At 35.9% G+C, this 17,712-nt stretch overlaps 2 protein-coding genes across 2 annotated transcripts in view; both read left to right on the top strand.

Annotated features, from left to right (window-relative positions):
- The first annotated feature begins 375 nt into the window (after window positions 1–375).
- On the top strand, window positions 376–3,848 carry LOC141439742 (transmembrane protein 208). Its single transcript, XM_074104114.1, has 4 exons — window positions 376–555; window positions 1,334–1,489; window positions 1,736–1,872; window positions 2,119–3,848. The coding sequence occupies exons 1-4, from the start codon at window positions 547–549 to the stop codon at window positions 2,339–2,341; spliced, it is 525 nt and encodes a 174-aa protein (XP_073960215.1). The 5' UTR covers window positions 376–546; the 3' UTR covers window positions 2,342–3,848.
- A 972-nt stretch (window positions 3,849–4,820) lies between these two features.
- LOC141435826 (clavesin-1-like) overlaps window positions 4,821–17,712 on the top strand; it is a 29,521-nt gene continuing 16,629 nt past the window's right edge. Inside the window, exon 1 of the mRNA XM_074098659.1 lies at window positions 4,821–5,085. The gene's annotated coding sequence lies outside the window, so the exon portion shown is untranslated. The remainder of the gene's footprint in view (window positions 5,086–17,712) is intronic.

Below are 17,712 nucleotides of genomic sequence, written 5' to 3'. Positions count from 1 at the left end.
CAAAAATGACGTCAGCCCGTCGCTCCGTTTCGACATGAAAGACGGGCAAACATACAAACACACACACACTATCACATTTATTATAATTAGTATGGATTAAATTAATCTACCAAACTAAAATTCAAGTAAAGCCAAAACAACGCAGTGTCCGACAATGACTACATGACATATAGGATATTTCATATTAAATTGATGTAACCAAAATTTCATCTTCTGAGACGTCCGAACCACATTGAAAATTGAAATATATAACATACATATATCTGGAAAATAGATGCGACTTCGGCCTTTTAAGATGTGGTTGTATGTAGATAAATTCCTTTGGCTTTTCCTAATGGTGAGGGTATTTAAAAAATATTAACTGTCAAGTGTCAAAGTAGTCTAGTAATCAAGAATTTTTTCTCAAAAATTTAAGTCGTGTAGGACACAAGATAGCGGAGTTTTAGAATAATTAGTAGTACAAAGTATAATACTGCATCACGCAGTGTTTCTAATCAGCATCTCTGTACTGCTTTACTACAGAAAGTAATAAAAACTAATCGCAATATGCCCCCTGTAAGTATCGTATTTCCAGTACTTTTACTTTACTTTCGTGTTGAATTAAAAACTTTAACTATCCACGTTATAACATATTTCTAACATAAAATAATGTATGGTGTATGAAACAAGTTAGGCGAATGTATTCTAGTTACAGCCTGAGCAAAGCTTGAGTACATAAAATAAAGAATCAGGTCATTCTTCATTTGAATGAGAAAATCAGAAGTACATCACAGGATTATTTTTGTTGAAAAAAATTATATTCGACAGAGGAGTCTTAACAGAGCTTGACTAGGTAGGTGACAGATAGCAAAAAGTAACTTTACTTTATGTACTATTGACAAACAGATGGCCAATTGATTAGAGAATCTGTCTACGAAGCTTTAGGTCCCGGGTTGAATCCCGGCCGGGGCAGATATTTGTATGATTAATATGAATGTTTGTTCTCGGGTCTTGGATGTTTAATATGTATTTAAGTATGTATTTATCTGTATAAGTATGTTTACCCGTCACCTAGTATCCATAGTACTTACAAGCTTTGCTTAGTTTGCGACTAGGTCAATCGGTGTCAAGTGTCCCATGATATTTATTTATTTTTATACTAATTACTATGTAAAGATGAAGAATATAGAAAACCTGCACACCATCAATAAATAACTCACTGTACATACACATTTTCATATATCATTATGCACCTTTTTTATTTGAATGGGATGATTAAGGGTTGGGATAACCTGTTACTTCACTTTAAAAAAATATGCAAATATGTAATAAAATAAAACTTTTTGTTTTTTAGCCACCCAAGAAGGCACCTACAAAAGGTGCTAAACAAATACTGGTAGAAAATTCAGCTACAGTCAACTTTTATCGCAACATGTCCCTAGGTGCTGCCTTGTTCTATAGCATAGTAACTGGTGTATTCTACTATGAAGACCTCACTGGCTGGTTTATTGTGAGTATAAAATTCAGATCCCATGATTACTTTTATAAATTCACAATTATCGTCTGAAACCTCAAACACAAAACATATTATAGTGTTTCTGCATCTGCATGAACTGGCCTTATTGTATAGCGCTGGTCGCTAGCAATCGCATTTACCATCACTTTCTAACCTCATCTTACACCATGTGGCAGAAAGAAATGGTGAAAATGATTGTAATTCCAAGTGTGTTAGACAAATTTATTTTATAATTTGCAGTTCTTGAACATTTTTGTGTTCGCTGTGTATGTCGGGTGCTACCGCATGATGACTTACATTAGCAGGCCAACCTATGCTGACAACAGTCAATTGATCGACCCAGGGCTTGATCTGAATATGGAAGGTGGTATGGGCGAGTGAGTACTTTTTTATATCATGCTCTTAAATATTGATATAAACATTTATTTGATATGGTTAAATGATTGCAAAGAGCATTACAAACCTATGTTGTGAAATGAATTAGTTGTATATCTATGTTAAGTATTCAACATTGTAGTGTGAACTGAACACCAATTTTGTTACATATCTATCTAATTCCTATTTTTCTAGTTTTGCTTGCAGTTTGATTGAAATGTAACCAAAAAATGTGTATTTTGTTTCAGACATGTAAAAGACATAGTTATCTTGACATCCATCACACATGTGTTGTCAGTGATATCTAATTACTTTTGGCTACTATTGGTCCTTTTACCCCTCCGAGCGTTCTGGCTCCTCTGGACCAACATCCTTGGCCCCTGGTTCTTCCAAGAAGCACCACAAGACAACGAACAAGATGAGAAGAAAAGAAAGAAAATGGAAAGGAAAATGAAGCGTTACCAACAATAGTTAGAAGTGACTAGTTTCAAATATTTATGAACACTCGATTCACGAGAACACAATTTTGAATTAATAATGAAGTTAAAGCTTGTTAGACCTAAATAAGTTAAATATCAAATTTTGTATTTTAACCAACTTTAATTGCTGAGCACACTGAAGGTTTGTGTGAGAAGATTCAAATCAAATTCAAATCATTTATTCAGTAAGTAGGCCACAATAAGCTCTTTTACACGTCTTTTTTTTTAAACTACCAGCGCTTTCGGAAAGACCATCATTGCCAAGAAGAATGCGCCGCAAGAAATTTGGCAGAAAGTTATTTTTTCAAAATAGGAGTTTTTGCGTGAAAGAGTAACGAACATACATCCAAACAAACATCCATCCATACAAACTTTCGCGTTTGTAATATTAGTAGGATATGAATATTTCGAATTGTAAATGATTAGCTATACCTGCATTGATTAGTTCTAAAGCAGCTAAGCGCATTGCTAATGTAGGTAAGCGTAGTGACAACGAGCGGCGACTCTGGTATTATACTGTTGCAAAACGGTTACGATAGCCCTTCTATCTTTTTCTTTCCATCTCTTTCTTGTATTCCGTGGGCTCAACAATTCAATTTGGCGACTTTACCTATTAGTACAAGTGTAATGACGCCTCAATTTTTTTTTATATGGCAATGGGTTAAATATATAATAAGTAGATAAGGAATACATATTTATTGTTTATTTCTGCGCAACTTCCATCTCTGTTCAAACCCGTATACAGAAAGAGGCTGTATTGTCTAACGCGCTGACGTTCGCGATTCATTCACCATCTCTTTCTATCCTCGACTTATACCGTGTGACAGAAAGAAGTGGTGAGAACGATCGTTATTCCATCCAAGTGTGTTTGACATTAATGGGAAGTCAACCGGCAGGCGTGTGCGTTTACCTACTGTTGCATTATAAAGTATAATGTCAATATTACGTGAAACTGCGTAGGTGTATGATGTAGGTAGGTCTTCAAAAAGTCAGTTTGCCTCTGCCTTGAATGCCCTCGCGCGCAAAACGCTCCGTCTGTACAGGGCCTTACTGAGACGTGCATGCGAAACGAGGTTTTGTCCCGCGACTATCTCCGTGCAGAAATGTATTTAATACTTACTACATTTAATTGAATAGGGATCGAAGTAGAAGTAGTAGCCCGAAAAACTCCCTGTGGGATCTTTTCTAGAATCATATATCATATATTCTCTTAAAATTATGCTGTTTCTATGGTGATTTTATAATCTGTATTAAGTACAGCTACCTACGGATTGTGCCTATATCGGATCTAGTGTACATAAGAATATTTTATTAGAAAATAGTTTTAGTAACTGATAGTACCAACTCGACTTTGAGTACGAGAAATGTTTTTCAATTAAATATGCAGTATCAATTTCCACTTTTTTGTAATTTTTTTCTACCTTTCTAGGAGGGAATTTAAAGTCACTTCTTAAACATTAAACGGACGCTTTCTGTAATTTAGGAAGCCTCAAGCTTTTTTTCTGTCTGTTTTATTTCTGTTCCAAGCGGTCCCGAGAATAAAGCCTGAGGCCGTATTACCTAACGTTTCTGACGCACGCGATGGCAATCAAATGGCAGATTTCGCATACAAAAACTGTCATTTGATCGCGATCGCGAGCGTCAGAAACTTTATATACCTACGGCCTGTCTGCACTTCACTTGCTTGTCGGTGCTATTTGCATCTATGACGCTCCGACGCTCTAGAAATTCCAAGGATATCATGAAACGCCGCCATATCGGTTCTGACACTTCACCGGCCGCTGCCGCGGCACACGCACGCTCGCTTCGCTCGCTCGGCTCGAGCGTTGCGGTCACAATTCATACTAATTACTCCTCCTCTCAGAAATATCTGACACGTCCTTCCGGCCCTAGAAATAGACGTGACGGACCCGTGGTCCAACTATAGTTTGTCTAACTGCTTTTCGACGGAGCTCCGCCCAAGGACGGAGCTCCTCATTCTGGGTATTTTGCCCTTCGGGCAACTGAAGTTACCTAACAAACCTAACCTATAATACCTAAGTATATTGTATTCCGATCCAATTTATGAAAATTGTTTACTTTCTCTTTACGTTTGTCATACCTACTTTTTACTAAAGTATGAAAACATTAAAGTTTACTTTTTCTCTTATTTTGTATTGTAAATTAATTAATAAGTACTCAGTGGAAGAAAAAGCTAGTGGCGTCTTTTTCTTACGATGTTCGCTAAAGCTCACATCGCAACTCACGAACTCACCTTTTTTGAACCCTGTTACTGTAATATTATGCAACAGTTGTATAACAGGGTTCAAAAAAGGTGAGTTACGATGTGAGCTACCTATCTACCCTCGAAATAACGATATACCTACTTATAATGTCCAGATGAATTGGATAACCCACACAATGACTCAAACTAAACTGTCATACATTACAGCATGTTCCAAAAAAAAAAACTTCCTTACCGCAAAGTTGCGACACCCCAAAAGTCAGTTGTGACGTTGCCTTAGCCGTAACATTAAAAATACCTAGTCATAAAACTATTACCTAAGTAATTCGGGCATTGTAATAACTAGTTATTATCCTTACCATAGTTTGCCGAAGCGTCATTACTTATTGCAAAGTTCCAAAGTAAGTGAAGTAAGGAGGCGGCGACCGCGGATTTGAACGGCATTGTGCGTTCGCGCTTCGTGGGAACCACTTGTTCAACGCGGTCTCAAGTAACGCGTAGACGCTATCAAGGTATTTATATTGTTTATTTAATATATTTTTTTTTTGTTTTTATTCAACTGGATGGCAAACGAGCAAGAAAGAAGTGTGATTATAACAAGTACTTTGGAATAAAGCAACTTATCCAGTTCATCAATAATTGATATAGATATATGAGGTGAATTTAACCGAGCGCTAGCGCCGGGAGGAGTTTTAAATAAAAATAAAATATTTTTTCTTAAATTATAGATAGACAAACATGTTTTGCCTAATCAAAAAACTTAATAATTTTATTCCATAGAGTAGTTTTTAAATATTTTTTGACCACTGTTTACGTAGCTTGATTGTTTTTTTTTATTAGAACAAATGCCTGATGCTCTATTTTATTTAACATTTGGTATGTATTTTCGATTTCGATATTTTTTATCAAATGATACGCGATATATATATATATATATATATATATTGGACGACCAGATGGCCTAGTGGTTTGAGAACCTGACTACGAAGCTTGAGGTCCCGGGTTCGATTCCCGTGTCGGGGCAGATATTTGTATGAAAAATACGAATGTTTGTTCTCGGGTCTTGGGTGTTTAATATGTATTTAAGTGTGTATCTATATCTATATAATAATATTTATCCGTTGCTTAGTACCCATAACACAAGCTTTGCTAAGCTTACTTTGGGACTAGGTCAATTGGTGTGAATTGTCCCTTGATATTTATTTAATTTATTATATATATATAGTTGTTTTCTTGATCTAACAATCTACTTGCGAACTGAAAACTTAAGATTGAAAGCTTAGACTCGATAAAAAATTAAATTTTCAAAGCTTTTGCGTACATACATACTTAGATACCTATTTGGCAATGCGTTAATTTTACTTCAAATTTAAAAATATGTTTTTTAGCTTGATTTACACAGTGTGAGCAATATCATATTATGATGTGAGCCGTGGCCGCAGATGAGGGATTATTAAAAAATCTGTGGCTACAGAGTTCTGCAATTTACAAACATCTGTATAAATATCTGCCACAGTGGAGCGTGCAAAAATATCTGACATGCCCTACCGGCCCTAGAATTAGAGTCGTATCAGATATTTATGCATGCTTTATTTTTTATTGTTTTATTTTCTTTATTGAGGAAAACAAACAGCAATACAATCCCACTAATATTATACGAGTAAATGCGAAAGTTTATAAGTCTGTGCGTTTGTTTGTTTGCTACTCCATCACGTCAAAACCGCCGCCCCGATTTAGATTAAATTCAGTACCCTTAGTGTAAGTTTTCGGTTACAAAATACGTCTCGATCGCGTTCGCGTCAAAATCTCAATTTGTATGCAAACACGAACAGCGCCTCTAGCGGAACGTTTGCGATGTTCGTGTTTCCATACAAATTGAGATTTAAACGCGAACGCGATCGAGACGTATTTTGTAACCGAAAACTTACACTAAGGGCACAGTACACAGATAGAATGAGTCCCGGGCAAGGACATAGTTTTCATCCCGGGAAATTACAATGTTCCCGCGAGATAGCGATAAACGAATTGATGTTCATAAATCAAAAAAATTACTTGGGCGTTAGGAGGTTATGACAAAAGTTGTTATGGATTTTGAAATTAGGACAAAAGATATTATGGATTCCGATATAGACCCGGTTATAGTTACTATTATGTGTGGCACAAACTCTTATGCATAATTACGCCTACAAGACCTAACGGCAAAAGTATATTTGGATTGGAGCGAGTACGTAGGCCAGAACACTTAAGTTTGTTGTGTCATATTATTGCTGGTGACATGTATCTACTTAAACTCCCGCGATTGTTCTAGCACCGTTTGACGACTGAATAGCCTAGCTTAGAGATTAAATAACTTGACTACGAAGCTTAAGGTCCCGGGTTCAATACGCGTCGGCGCGGATATTTGAATGAAGAATAGGAATAGGTATTTGGATATAAATTTCTCATTTTTGTGCTCACAATATTTCTATGCATGTCACTCACTACCATGGTTGTAATCATCATGGATTCATAAATTATTTATGTTATGATACACGGTACATAAACATTTTATAAGATTGACGTTTTTTTTAATATTTTAAAAAGTTATTACATCCATGAAACTCGTCTCGTCACTTCGCAAAATTTTATATCCGTTTGTGCTCGCGAGTCTTGGATATTTATTATGTTTAGGTAGGTATGTATTTATCAATATAAGTAGGTTTATCTACATATTGTCTAGTGCAGTCGGTGCTTTAACACATTGTTTTTCAACCTTTTTCATGACACGACCCCTTTAGTATTTAGTATTTTATTTTGTGACAAATATTATTAAATAGTTAACATTTTCTAAATGAATTATTACTGAAGTAGTTTCCCCAGCAACTAATAGGTTAGGGGTTTCGCGACCCCCTAAAGAGGTTTCACGACCCCCAAGGAGGTCGCGACCCACACGTTAAAAACACTGCTCTGACATAATAAGTATCGACTTTTAAATGCAGCTAGTATGAAAAAATGGAATAAGTAGTTCAAACTATACATAGTTAGTTTGGGACTAGGTCAATGAGGGCTATCGTTTTTTGTCTCACTAGATGGCGCACTGTTGCGTGTGGTTTTTAAGTATGGATTTCAAAGTATGTTATTACGGGCGTGAAAACAAAGTTTAGATTAAAATCATATTTAATACACCTTAAACCGTACCATAAAAATATCGAGCATACCACAGTGTTTCATAGTCCCCGTTTTGTTCGAAAAAAAAGGGAGGACAAAGGTTTCCGAAAGACAAAACTGTCTCAAAACACAGACATTCATTGCCCCGGAACGCATATTTGCCATAATTAATTTCAGATATTGCAAAATATTCACAAAATTATTCTAATTCTTAATATACCCGCGTAGCTCACCCAAAAACTATGATATTTGACATTTCGGCGACCTCACGCTACACTAGCGCCTCTAGTGGCGAATTCATACGCGATAGCCCTCATTGGTGTCAATCGTCTCATGATTTATTATTTATTATTACCGTAAGCCACGGCCACGAAAATCATAATGTTTTTTAACCCTTGCAGATTTGTTGGGAAACGAATAAAATCAAATACGAAAGAGCGGTACCTACTTTCATTAATCTTCTGATCGCGAAACAATGTTTCTTGTACTCGATAATAATCGTTTCTTAGAAGTAATGATACTTATCCAGTTAGCTTCTCGTTAACAATAGAATGAATTTAATCGACTACAAAAGATTATTAAAAGTGATCTTGAATCATCCCTAAGTATCTCGAGTTTATCTAATGTCATTATAATTTAGTTCCTCAATTTTCCGTAATTCCGTTAAAAAGAAGCCATGTTAGCCTAGTAGATAGACAGGATAGACTGAGTTTTTCGGAATTTTATGTGACATATACTCGTAGGTACCTACCTACATACTTAGAAGTATACACCGTTAACTTTTCGGTGAAAAAACTCGATGCACCTTTATATATGCAAACTTTTGCTTCGGCTTTACCACGAAAATATCTGACGCTACGCCATTGATACCTACCAACTTTATAACCGAGAAAGTACCTACTATATTATGTTACCTACTAGAGTAATAAGTAGTTATAATTTTAGGTGTTCTTATTCGTCAAGTAAATGTGTTACCTAAATTACAGAAAAAAGCGCTTAAGTATGTAATTACTAAATTTTCATATCACTTGAAGCCGCTTTCAATCTTCTTGGATACATGTTAATACTGCATATATTTCTTTTACTTAGGTATAGGTAAATAACTTTAAAAAGGCTTATACAAGGTGTTAATTAAATAACTGAAAACCTCAGACACCCCAAAAATATTTTTAATTTTAAGATAGTTGATTGCATTTATTTTCGATTACCGACATTATTAAAAAAAAAACTCGTATGTTTTGTTAACTCTATAAATCTAGGTACTTGATTTCTAATTCTACACTCATTCATAACGAAATGTGGATCCCATCAAAAACATTAAGTACATGTAAAAAGCTGCAAGTCGCGCAACGCAGTTCTTATATTGGTAAAAAGTTTCGAGATGCAATTTTATAGGTACCAAGTCGGTTATTTTTGTCAGTACCGGGGGATGTCCATGTAACTCGATTTTCACCAGCTTGCTTCTTTTAAAACCGTGGAAAATACATTTTATAGTTCTCAAATAAAGAGTAAGCCAATTTTTTTCTAATACACATACTGACTTGGCCATCGCATACTTAATGATATAAGAATAATCGTAAACGACAACTATTTAAAGTAATCCTAATTGAACATAGCGCCAGCCCTAATGGCATGCAGTTTGAGCGATACACATTATGAGTATAGGTATGAGTGTCTAAGCGTTAAGTGCGATGGCCAAGTCAGCTAGGCTGATGGCCAAGCGGCTAGGTATAGATTTTTGAAAACATCTCATAAATACTACTCGAAAATTGTGCTGAATTTTTTTTTTAGATTCTTCCAAAGCCTTAAAAACATTTATTATTATTATTTTTAATTTTGCAATCACAAATGTAGTGTAATCTGAAAACAGTTTAAAAGCTCTACCCAGAAAAATTACAAATATCCACCTGTTGAAACAGAGATAATTCAAAAGATAACTTTAGGGAAAATTAAACCTGTGTTGTGTTGTGTAACATCAAACAAACCATGCAATGCACCATTATTGTATTGGTTGTAGATCAGTGGGTAGAATAATGCGTAGGTAGGTAGAGTAGCTAGAGCAATCAAAGTTGATGAGACAATCTTGGCAATCAATCGATCAAAGATCTAATCTGGTGCACCGTTAGATAATTATAAAATCTTATGTACTTAGGTAATTGAAGCAAACACAGTTTTTCCATTCATCATCATCATCGCAGCCGTAGGACATCCACTGTTGGACATAGGCCTCCCCCATAGACCTCCAGTTGCTTCTGTTGGAAGCGGTTGCGGTAAACTCGCGGCTTTAATTAGGTCATCCGTCCATCTCGTTGGTGGACGTCCTACGCTGCGCTTACGCTTATCCGTGGTTTCCATTCGAGAACTTTTCAGCCCCAACAGCCATCCGTTCTCGGTATATGGCCTGCCCAATGCCACTTCAACAAGCTAATTCGCTTGGTTATGTCGGTTACCATTGTTCTTCTACGTATCTCCTCATTTCTAATTCCATTCTGTATGTAGCACCGAGCATAGCTCTCTCCATAACTTGCTGAGCAACTCTGAGCACATTATGCTTGATAAATTGTTATATTACTTAACCAGGTTATAGTAGATTATACACCACGGAGATAAAGCACTGTATTATGTCACGGGCGCTAAATTGAATCCTGAGCGTAACGAAGGACTCCAGATTTAACTTCCGAGCGTAGTAAGGGTGTTGTGAGTAAATTCCCGAGCAAAGCAAGGGAATTAAGATGGAGTCCTGAGAGCAGTGAAGGATTTTTTAGGGCGCCCAAGGCAAAATCAGTTTTATCCACGAGGAGTATACTCTACTTTTCTTACCTTTTGCGAGACAATAAAAACCAAGGCTACAAGAAATAGTATTTTACTTATTAAAATACAATTTTCATTACTAATTCTAATTGGGACAGTAAATGGAACAGTAACTCTTGAGTTAAATTTAATGCCATTTTTATTAAGTCTAAAAATCGAAGCCATGGTTTCTATCCAAAGGACAGATTTCGCTATTTCTCATAGGTAGTTTCTGATTAGAGGTGACATTTCTGGTTAAAAAACATTTAGGTACCGTTATCCCGCGGGAACTGAAATTTTGTGGGGAAAAAGTATCCTATACCTATATCCTTCCCGGGTTTCAAATTAACTCTATACAAAATTTTATCTAAATAGGTTCAGCGGTTTAGGCGTGGAGAGCTAACAGCACAGAATGCTTTCGCAATTCTAGTAGGCACGGAAGTGCTGAAATAAGAAGTATATAGGTAAAACATAATACATAGGTATATCTACAAGTATGATGGTCTAAACCTGTTGACCTGGGATATTCTTGTCTCATTCATTAGCTATTTGAAAGATCGAGGCTAAATATAATAGTCCAGGTCAATTAATGGTAAATAGGTATTAATTATTCACTATCTAATAAAAGCACGCAATGGACAGTTTTTAGTATTGTTTTACGAATACGCAAATTTACAAACATTGCAGTCACTTATTTTATTTTACAAGATTTTGTTTAACTTGGAATGTACAGTCGGAGTAAAAAAAGGTTCGTCGCCTTAAGATCTAAAACGAGCATGACGGTCACCTGATGAGAAGCAATCACAGCCGCCCATAGACCCTAAAATACGAGGTGTAGGTATCACAGGTGTGTTGACGGCGCTTTAAGAGATTGATAGCTCGTCTTTTATAAAGATCCAAGTTGTATCGCTCCGGGAATGCGGTCCCAGGAAGCTGGTTCTACAGTTTAGTCGTTTCATTTGTGTTTGTTTGTTGGTTTTGTTTTGTTATTGTTTCACGCAAGTGCTCTTAAATTTTGCAGCCTTTGAGTGTGTGTTAGTTGATAGAGTAAAGAAAGGTACTCTTCATCATCCATCTAAGGAATTAAACTTCCCACGAGACAGCGATACTTAATCGAATTCGCAGAGCAAATCGGCAAAATTACCTAGTAATCAAATTTATAGGTCTGTCCATTGTTGGTTTAACTGCTAATTACGAAAGTCTTTCATACATTATCGTCACATGAAAAAAGTATATACCCAATATTTATATCCAAATTTAAAATGATTGCCGTGTTTTTTTCCATTTGGATTTGGAATGAATCTAACTAATAGTTCATGTTCAAGACCGACGGAAGATGGCAAACACGTCGCAGGTTGCTATTTACTGACCGCCACCAAACACTTCGTGTACTCAATACTCATCGTCTATTTGCTAAGTTGGGTCTAATTCTTCAAATAGGTACGGCAATGGCGTAATCGATGGTAAACAAATTTTTGACGTTGTATGATATAATAGTTTCCTAAACTTGAGTTCTGTTCTTGCGCAAAGAAAATTTACTGTGAAGATATTAGGTACAGTCACCAGCATTAATATCTGCCACAGCGGAGCATGCAACAATATCTGACATGTCCTTCCGGTTCTAGAAATAGAGTCGTATCAGATATTTATGCACTCTTGTTTTGTTAGATATTGGTGCTGGTGACTGTGCATAATAAGTTTCTGTTAAAAATTTAATTTTCAATACAAGCTTTTTGCTGACTGTACTTTTTGTGGACTGTACTTACATTGTCATCCATCCTACATTATACAGGAAGTCTCTGACCATGGGGCTTTAAATCCAAGGTTCGATTCTATTCGCACAGCTGAGCTACTTTGGTTCTGCATCTTTTTAAAAATATGATCCTGTTAATTATATTTTTTTCATACAGATTAAATGTAATTGACATCACGTTTGATAACTGTTTATCGAAAAGATTACAAATAAATGTCAAAAAAATATTTACAGGCCCCCTTACCAAGTGATACCTACCGATCACACCGCCATGTCACCGATTTATCGATTAAACTTTGAGGATCAATAAATTATCTAAATTCAAGTTGGTTATTTGAAAATGTTACAAAACAAAAGTATCTACCTAGCTTAGTGTGCGAGTAGAATGAAGTGTCAAAATGAACTTGCAAAACAACAAACAAGGCAAGTTAAATAAAAAGCCTGTAAAAAGAAGCATTAAGTATTTTTCTCTAATTCGTTGTAAAGGCACGCACAAATTAATTATTTAATTTCCACAGACTATAAAACGAGGATAATCTATAAATTTAAAACAATATACAATAAAATGGTTTGTCGGTTAATTTACTTACCATTTAGCTGGCCTCGCTCTCTTTACATAAATAGCTCTGTCATGGTTCTATCAAACACTAATTCATTCATGTAAAATATCATTGTTTCATATTTAAGTAGCTGCCAGTGGCATAATAGCAGGTCTAGATTTCTAGTATACGTATATGAAATTTCGTGCGTGAGCGTGCGCGTGTGAATGTTTGTGTGTATTTGTTCACACATCAAAAAAGTCCAGGGATACCTACTCATTATCACTGCACAAATTTGATGTTCTGACGCAGTACATGCCTATTTATATTGAAATGTTCACTACTGTCTATGTCCAAAACAATACTACCGTATTTCAAGTTTCTAAATTTCACAACATGTAAAAATGAATTTACGACGACAATATTAAATTTCCGCAAATGTCGTTACATAACTTCAATGTTTTAGGTTGAACGCATCCACGCGAGACTTACGAAAAAGTCTACCGGCTGTCGAAATGGGATTGCACTTCGTAAGCATTTTTCTGGGACACTTATGTCGTGTTCGTGAGAGTGCGGTGATGATTTTAGATTTAAGATCATCCATAATGAGGGCTATCGCGTATGAATTCGCCGCTAGAGGCGCTAGTGTAGCGTGAGGTCTCCGAAATGTCGAATCTCATAGTTTTTGGGTGAGCTACGCGGGTTTATTTATAATTAGAATAATTTTGTGAATATTTTGTAATATCTGAGATTAATTATGGCAAATATGCGTGTGTTCAATGAATGTCTGTGTTTTGACACAGTTTTGACTTTCGGAAACCTTTGTCCTCCCTTTTTTCCGAACAAAACGGGGACTATGGAACACTGTGGCATGCTCGATATTTTTATGGTACGGCTTTAAGGTGTATTAAATATGATTTTAATCTAAACTTTGTTTTCACGCCCGTAATAGCAGACTTTGAAAGCCATACTTCAAAACCTCACGCAACAGTGCGCCATCTAGTGAGACAAAAAACGATAGCCCTCATTGAGGCCGCTTGCTGACTTGGCGGTTCATTGGTGCAGTACAATAGGTACGAGTACATTCGCCTAAGCCCCGTACCAACAGTACACGTACTGTCGTCGTTACCGTCATTCTAGCCTACATACATACATCCCATTCCCTTATCATTCTCTTAGAATGAAAGAGCTCGGGCGGTACTCGGTAGTTCCTACACGGTTCCAATGCTGATTGAGAACTTCACACACACCATTGAAGTGCTTCGCAGGTTTATGCGTTTATTATTCCTTCACAGTATAGCTCATGGTGAATTTCGAATGGTATTTCGCATATGAATTTTCGAAAAACTAGGGTTTGAGTTTGAACCCACGGTCCTCTGCTTGAGAGCCCATAGGTAAAACCACTAGGTAATGTTACCAAGATTTTTTTATTTAAGTACTCGAATAATATTGTGTGAATTTGCTTATTCGTTGGTGAATTTTACGGAATTTAAGTGTTAAGAGGCCTGTGCCCTGCTAGTGGAATGTACTTAAACCCTTAATTTGGCAGTGCACAGTGTATTGAACACAATTTAAGGCTTGCTTTTTGTCTTTTTTTTACATAGAATTTTTAGGACTCCAAAATTACGACGAGGCTTAACCCTTTACCAGGCCCCTTAGAACTAGCGTGTCTTCATACGTACTTTATATACTGTTACAACCGTATTTAACGCCTTGTAAAAAATGTATTTACGAAAGTCGGAGATGTTCCTTTAAACCAGAAATAAAAATGTGGGTTACGGTTATCCCATCGCCTGTCTAAGTAATTAACTGTCATACTCGATTTTGTCTTATTATAGTCTTGATCAGGCGATGGGATATATTCCTCCCACATCTTATTATTCAGGGAAAGTCTTTAAAAGGAGATTTTACAGCTAGGTACATGAATTCGCTCTAGGTTGAACACAAAAACAGTTTTATTACTTACGCGAGTTTTTATGACACGACAAGACAATTTACCGGGCCATGGGAAGAATAGCTCCCGCACAGTTAAACTCTAATAAGGCCATGGGATAATGTCAACCCACATCCTAATTTTGGTCATACACAAAAATGCATGAATATTTAGCAATGTTTAATATTACATTACCTTTCAACACTCAAAATCTATAAAATATCAAAAAATTGTTCGATCTATGTACTTCTGTTTCATAGAAATTAACCCTTTACCAGGCCCCCGAAGAACCAGCGTGTCTTAATACGTACTTTATATGCTGTTGCAACCGTATTGAACGCCTTGTAAAAAATGTATTTATGAAAGTCGGAGATCTTCCTTTAAACCAGAAATAAATATGTGGGTTACGGTTATCCCATCGCCTGTCTAAGTAATGAACTGTCATACTAGATTTTGTCTTATTATATTCTTGATCAGGCCAAGGGATATATTCCACCCACATCTTATATCGGTTATAATAGTCAAGGTTTAACTCCAAATATCCTACGAAACATTATATCAATCACTGAAAACATTATTTTATGATCTTCATTCATGACACGCTTTAAAATAATATATCTTTAGCAGCCGTTTAAATCCACTTGACCAGTGATGTTAGTGGTTTGTTTACAAATTCGAACACTTTACTGAATTTAAGAAAAACACAAGCAGATATATCGAACCATTTTTTGTTATTTTCATGATTTTAATGATTGTAAGGTAATATAATCATATATTTTGCTAAATACTCCTGCGTCCTTGTGATAGGACTAGAATTAGGATGTGGGATGACTCTATCCCATTGCCTGGCTAGAATTTTCCTGTGAGGGAACTATTCTTCCCATGGCCAGATTAGATTTTGGGTCTCTTTGGTACATGAATTCGTTCTAGGTTGAACACAAAAACTGTTTTATTACTTACGTGAGTTTTTGTGACATGACAAGACAATTTACCAGGCCATGGGAAAAATAGCTCCCACACAGTTAAACTCTAATAAGGCCATGGGATAATGTCAACCCACATCCTAATTCTGGTCATACACAATAATGCATGAATATTTAGCAATGTTTACGATTACATTAGCTTTCAACACTCAAAATCTACAAAATATCAAAAAATTGTTCGACCTATGTACTTCTGTTTCATAGAAATTATGGAAAGTGTTCGAATTTCTCCGTAGTTTACTGAAATTAGCGTTCAAGTGAATTTAAACGGCTGCCAAAGATATATTACGCAATTTAGAAGCGTGTTGTGAATGAAGATCATAAAATAATATTTTCAGGGATTGACAAAATATTTTGTAGGTGGTTTGGAGTTAAAACCTGACTACGGTTACCGATATAAGATGTGGGTGGAATATATCCCTTGGCCTGGTAAAGGGTTAAGGAAAGTGTTCCAATTTCAACGTAGTTTACTAAAATTAGAGTTCAAGTGAATCTAAACGGCTGCCAAAGATATATTACGCGATTTAGAAGCGTGTTGTGAATGAAGATAATAAAATACTATTTTCAGGGATCGACATAATATTTTGTAGGAGGTTTGGAGTTAAAACCTGACTACGGTAACCGATATAAGATGTGGGAGGAATATATCCCTTCGCCTGGTAAAGGGTTAAACTCGTCTTTTTTAAAATTTTGCCAAAATTAAGGGTGCCGAGTTAAGTGTCACCTTATATCGAGTGACCAGTCTGTGACGTTGGTGTAGAAGTACACTAATTGTCTGTTCTGTGCAAATATATTACGAGTACAACCTTTATTTTGACGCATGTAACATGGTAACACAGACGACGCCAGTTTACTTACTTGTGTGGGCACACAAAAAAAGTGTTGATAATAGGTAGTCACGAGTCTTTACAATTATGATGAACTGTCGAACAAACTGAATCGCGTACTTCTCAGTGGGAGCGTTTCATAGATATTTTTGCATGCTTCGTTGTGGCAGATATTAATGCAGGTGACTGTACCCACGTGTTAAAAAACCGGATAAGAGCGTGTCGGACACGCCCAAAATAGGGTTCCGTAGCCATTACGAAAAAATTAAGTAATGTTTTTCTAAGGATTTCGTATTTCATACGGAATCTTCCAAGTTTAGGTATATTTTATACCTTAGGCTGCTATTTACTCTTAAAGTACTTGTAAATTTCAAGCAAACTTAGCCGTTTTAGTTTTCTTTGAAAGTTTGATATAGGTACTTAATACCATTTTGAATTTTTTAAAATTTTCCACCCACTTGTTTAGATATTAGAAGGGGGGGCGCTCGATTTTCATGAAAATTTGCACTTTAAAGTTGAATATTTCGCAAACCAATGACTGAATCGAAAAATCGTTTTAGCAAACCCGTAATGGTTTTTTTCTACTCCTATACTGTAATCTGTGATTTACTTAATCACGAACAGTAGGTAATATAACAGCATACATAACAAGATTCTGGAAAAGTCTATATTGTCTATTCCCCATAACAGCACTGTATCGTAATGTTGCTAAAACGATACTGCAACCACTTACATTTTTTTCTTAATTCGTACATTCGGGCATGCTAAGGTGCAGTCAGTTATATTACATATTTCATATGGCTTTTATACAGAATAAAAACTTTCCGAACATAATCCATAGCCTGCCAATATAAGTAACGCGTATTTTAACATCATCACTGGCAAGTAAACGTTAATCAAAAACAGATTTTTCATATTTATCTCTTGTTTACCTTCTTTTTGCGTTTGCCATACTTTTTACTAAAGTATGAAAACGTTTTAAGTTTACTATTTCTCTAATTTTGTATTGTAATTACTAAGTACCCAGTCGAAGAAAAAGTATTGTATGCAACGTTGTATAAGTAAGTCAAAAAAAGCTCGTGGCTCTTTTTCTTACGATGTTCGCTAAAGCTCACATCGTAACTCGCGCCACTCACCTTTTTTGAACCCTGTTATACAACTGTTGCA

Source organism: Choristoneura fumiferana, chromosome Z (genome assembly GCF_025370935.1).
Source record: "Choristoneura fumiferana chromosome Z, NRCan_CFum_1, whole genome shotgun sequence".
NCBI lineage: Eukaryota > Metazoa > Arthropoda > Insecta > Lepidoptera > Tortricidae > Choristoneura > Choristoneura fumiferana.
The sequence above is the reverse complement of the archived record's forward strand: the minus strand, read 5'-3'. Positions and strand labels throughout refer to the sequence as shown.

Coding starts and splice junctions, on each gene's coding strand:
- LOC141439742 (XM_074104114.1), top strand. Junction 1,490..1,735: donor ACCTCACTGGCTGGTTTATT/GTGAGTATAAAA, acceptor TATAATTTGCAG/TTCTTGAACATTTTTGTGTT. Junction 1,873..2,118: donor ATGGAAGGTGGTATGGGCGA/GTGAGTACTTTT, acceptor ATTTTGTTTCAG/ACATGTAAAAGACATAGTTA.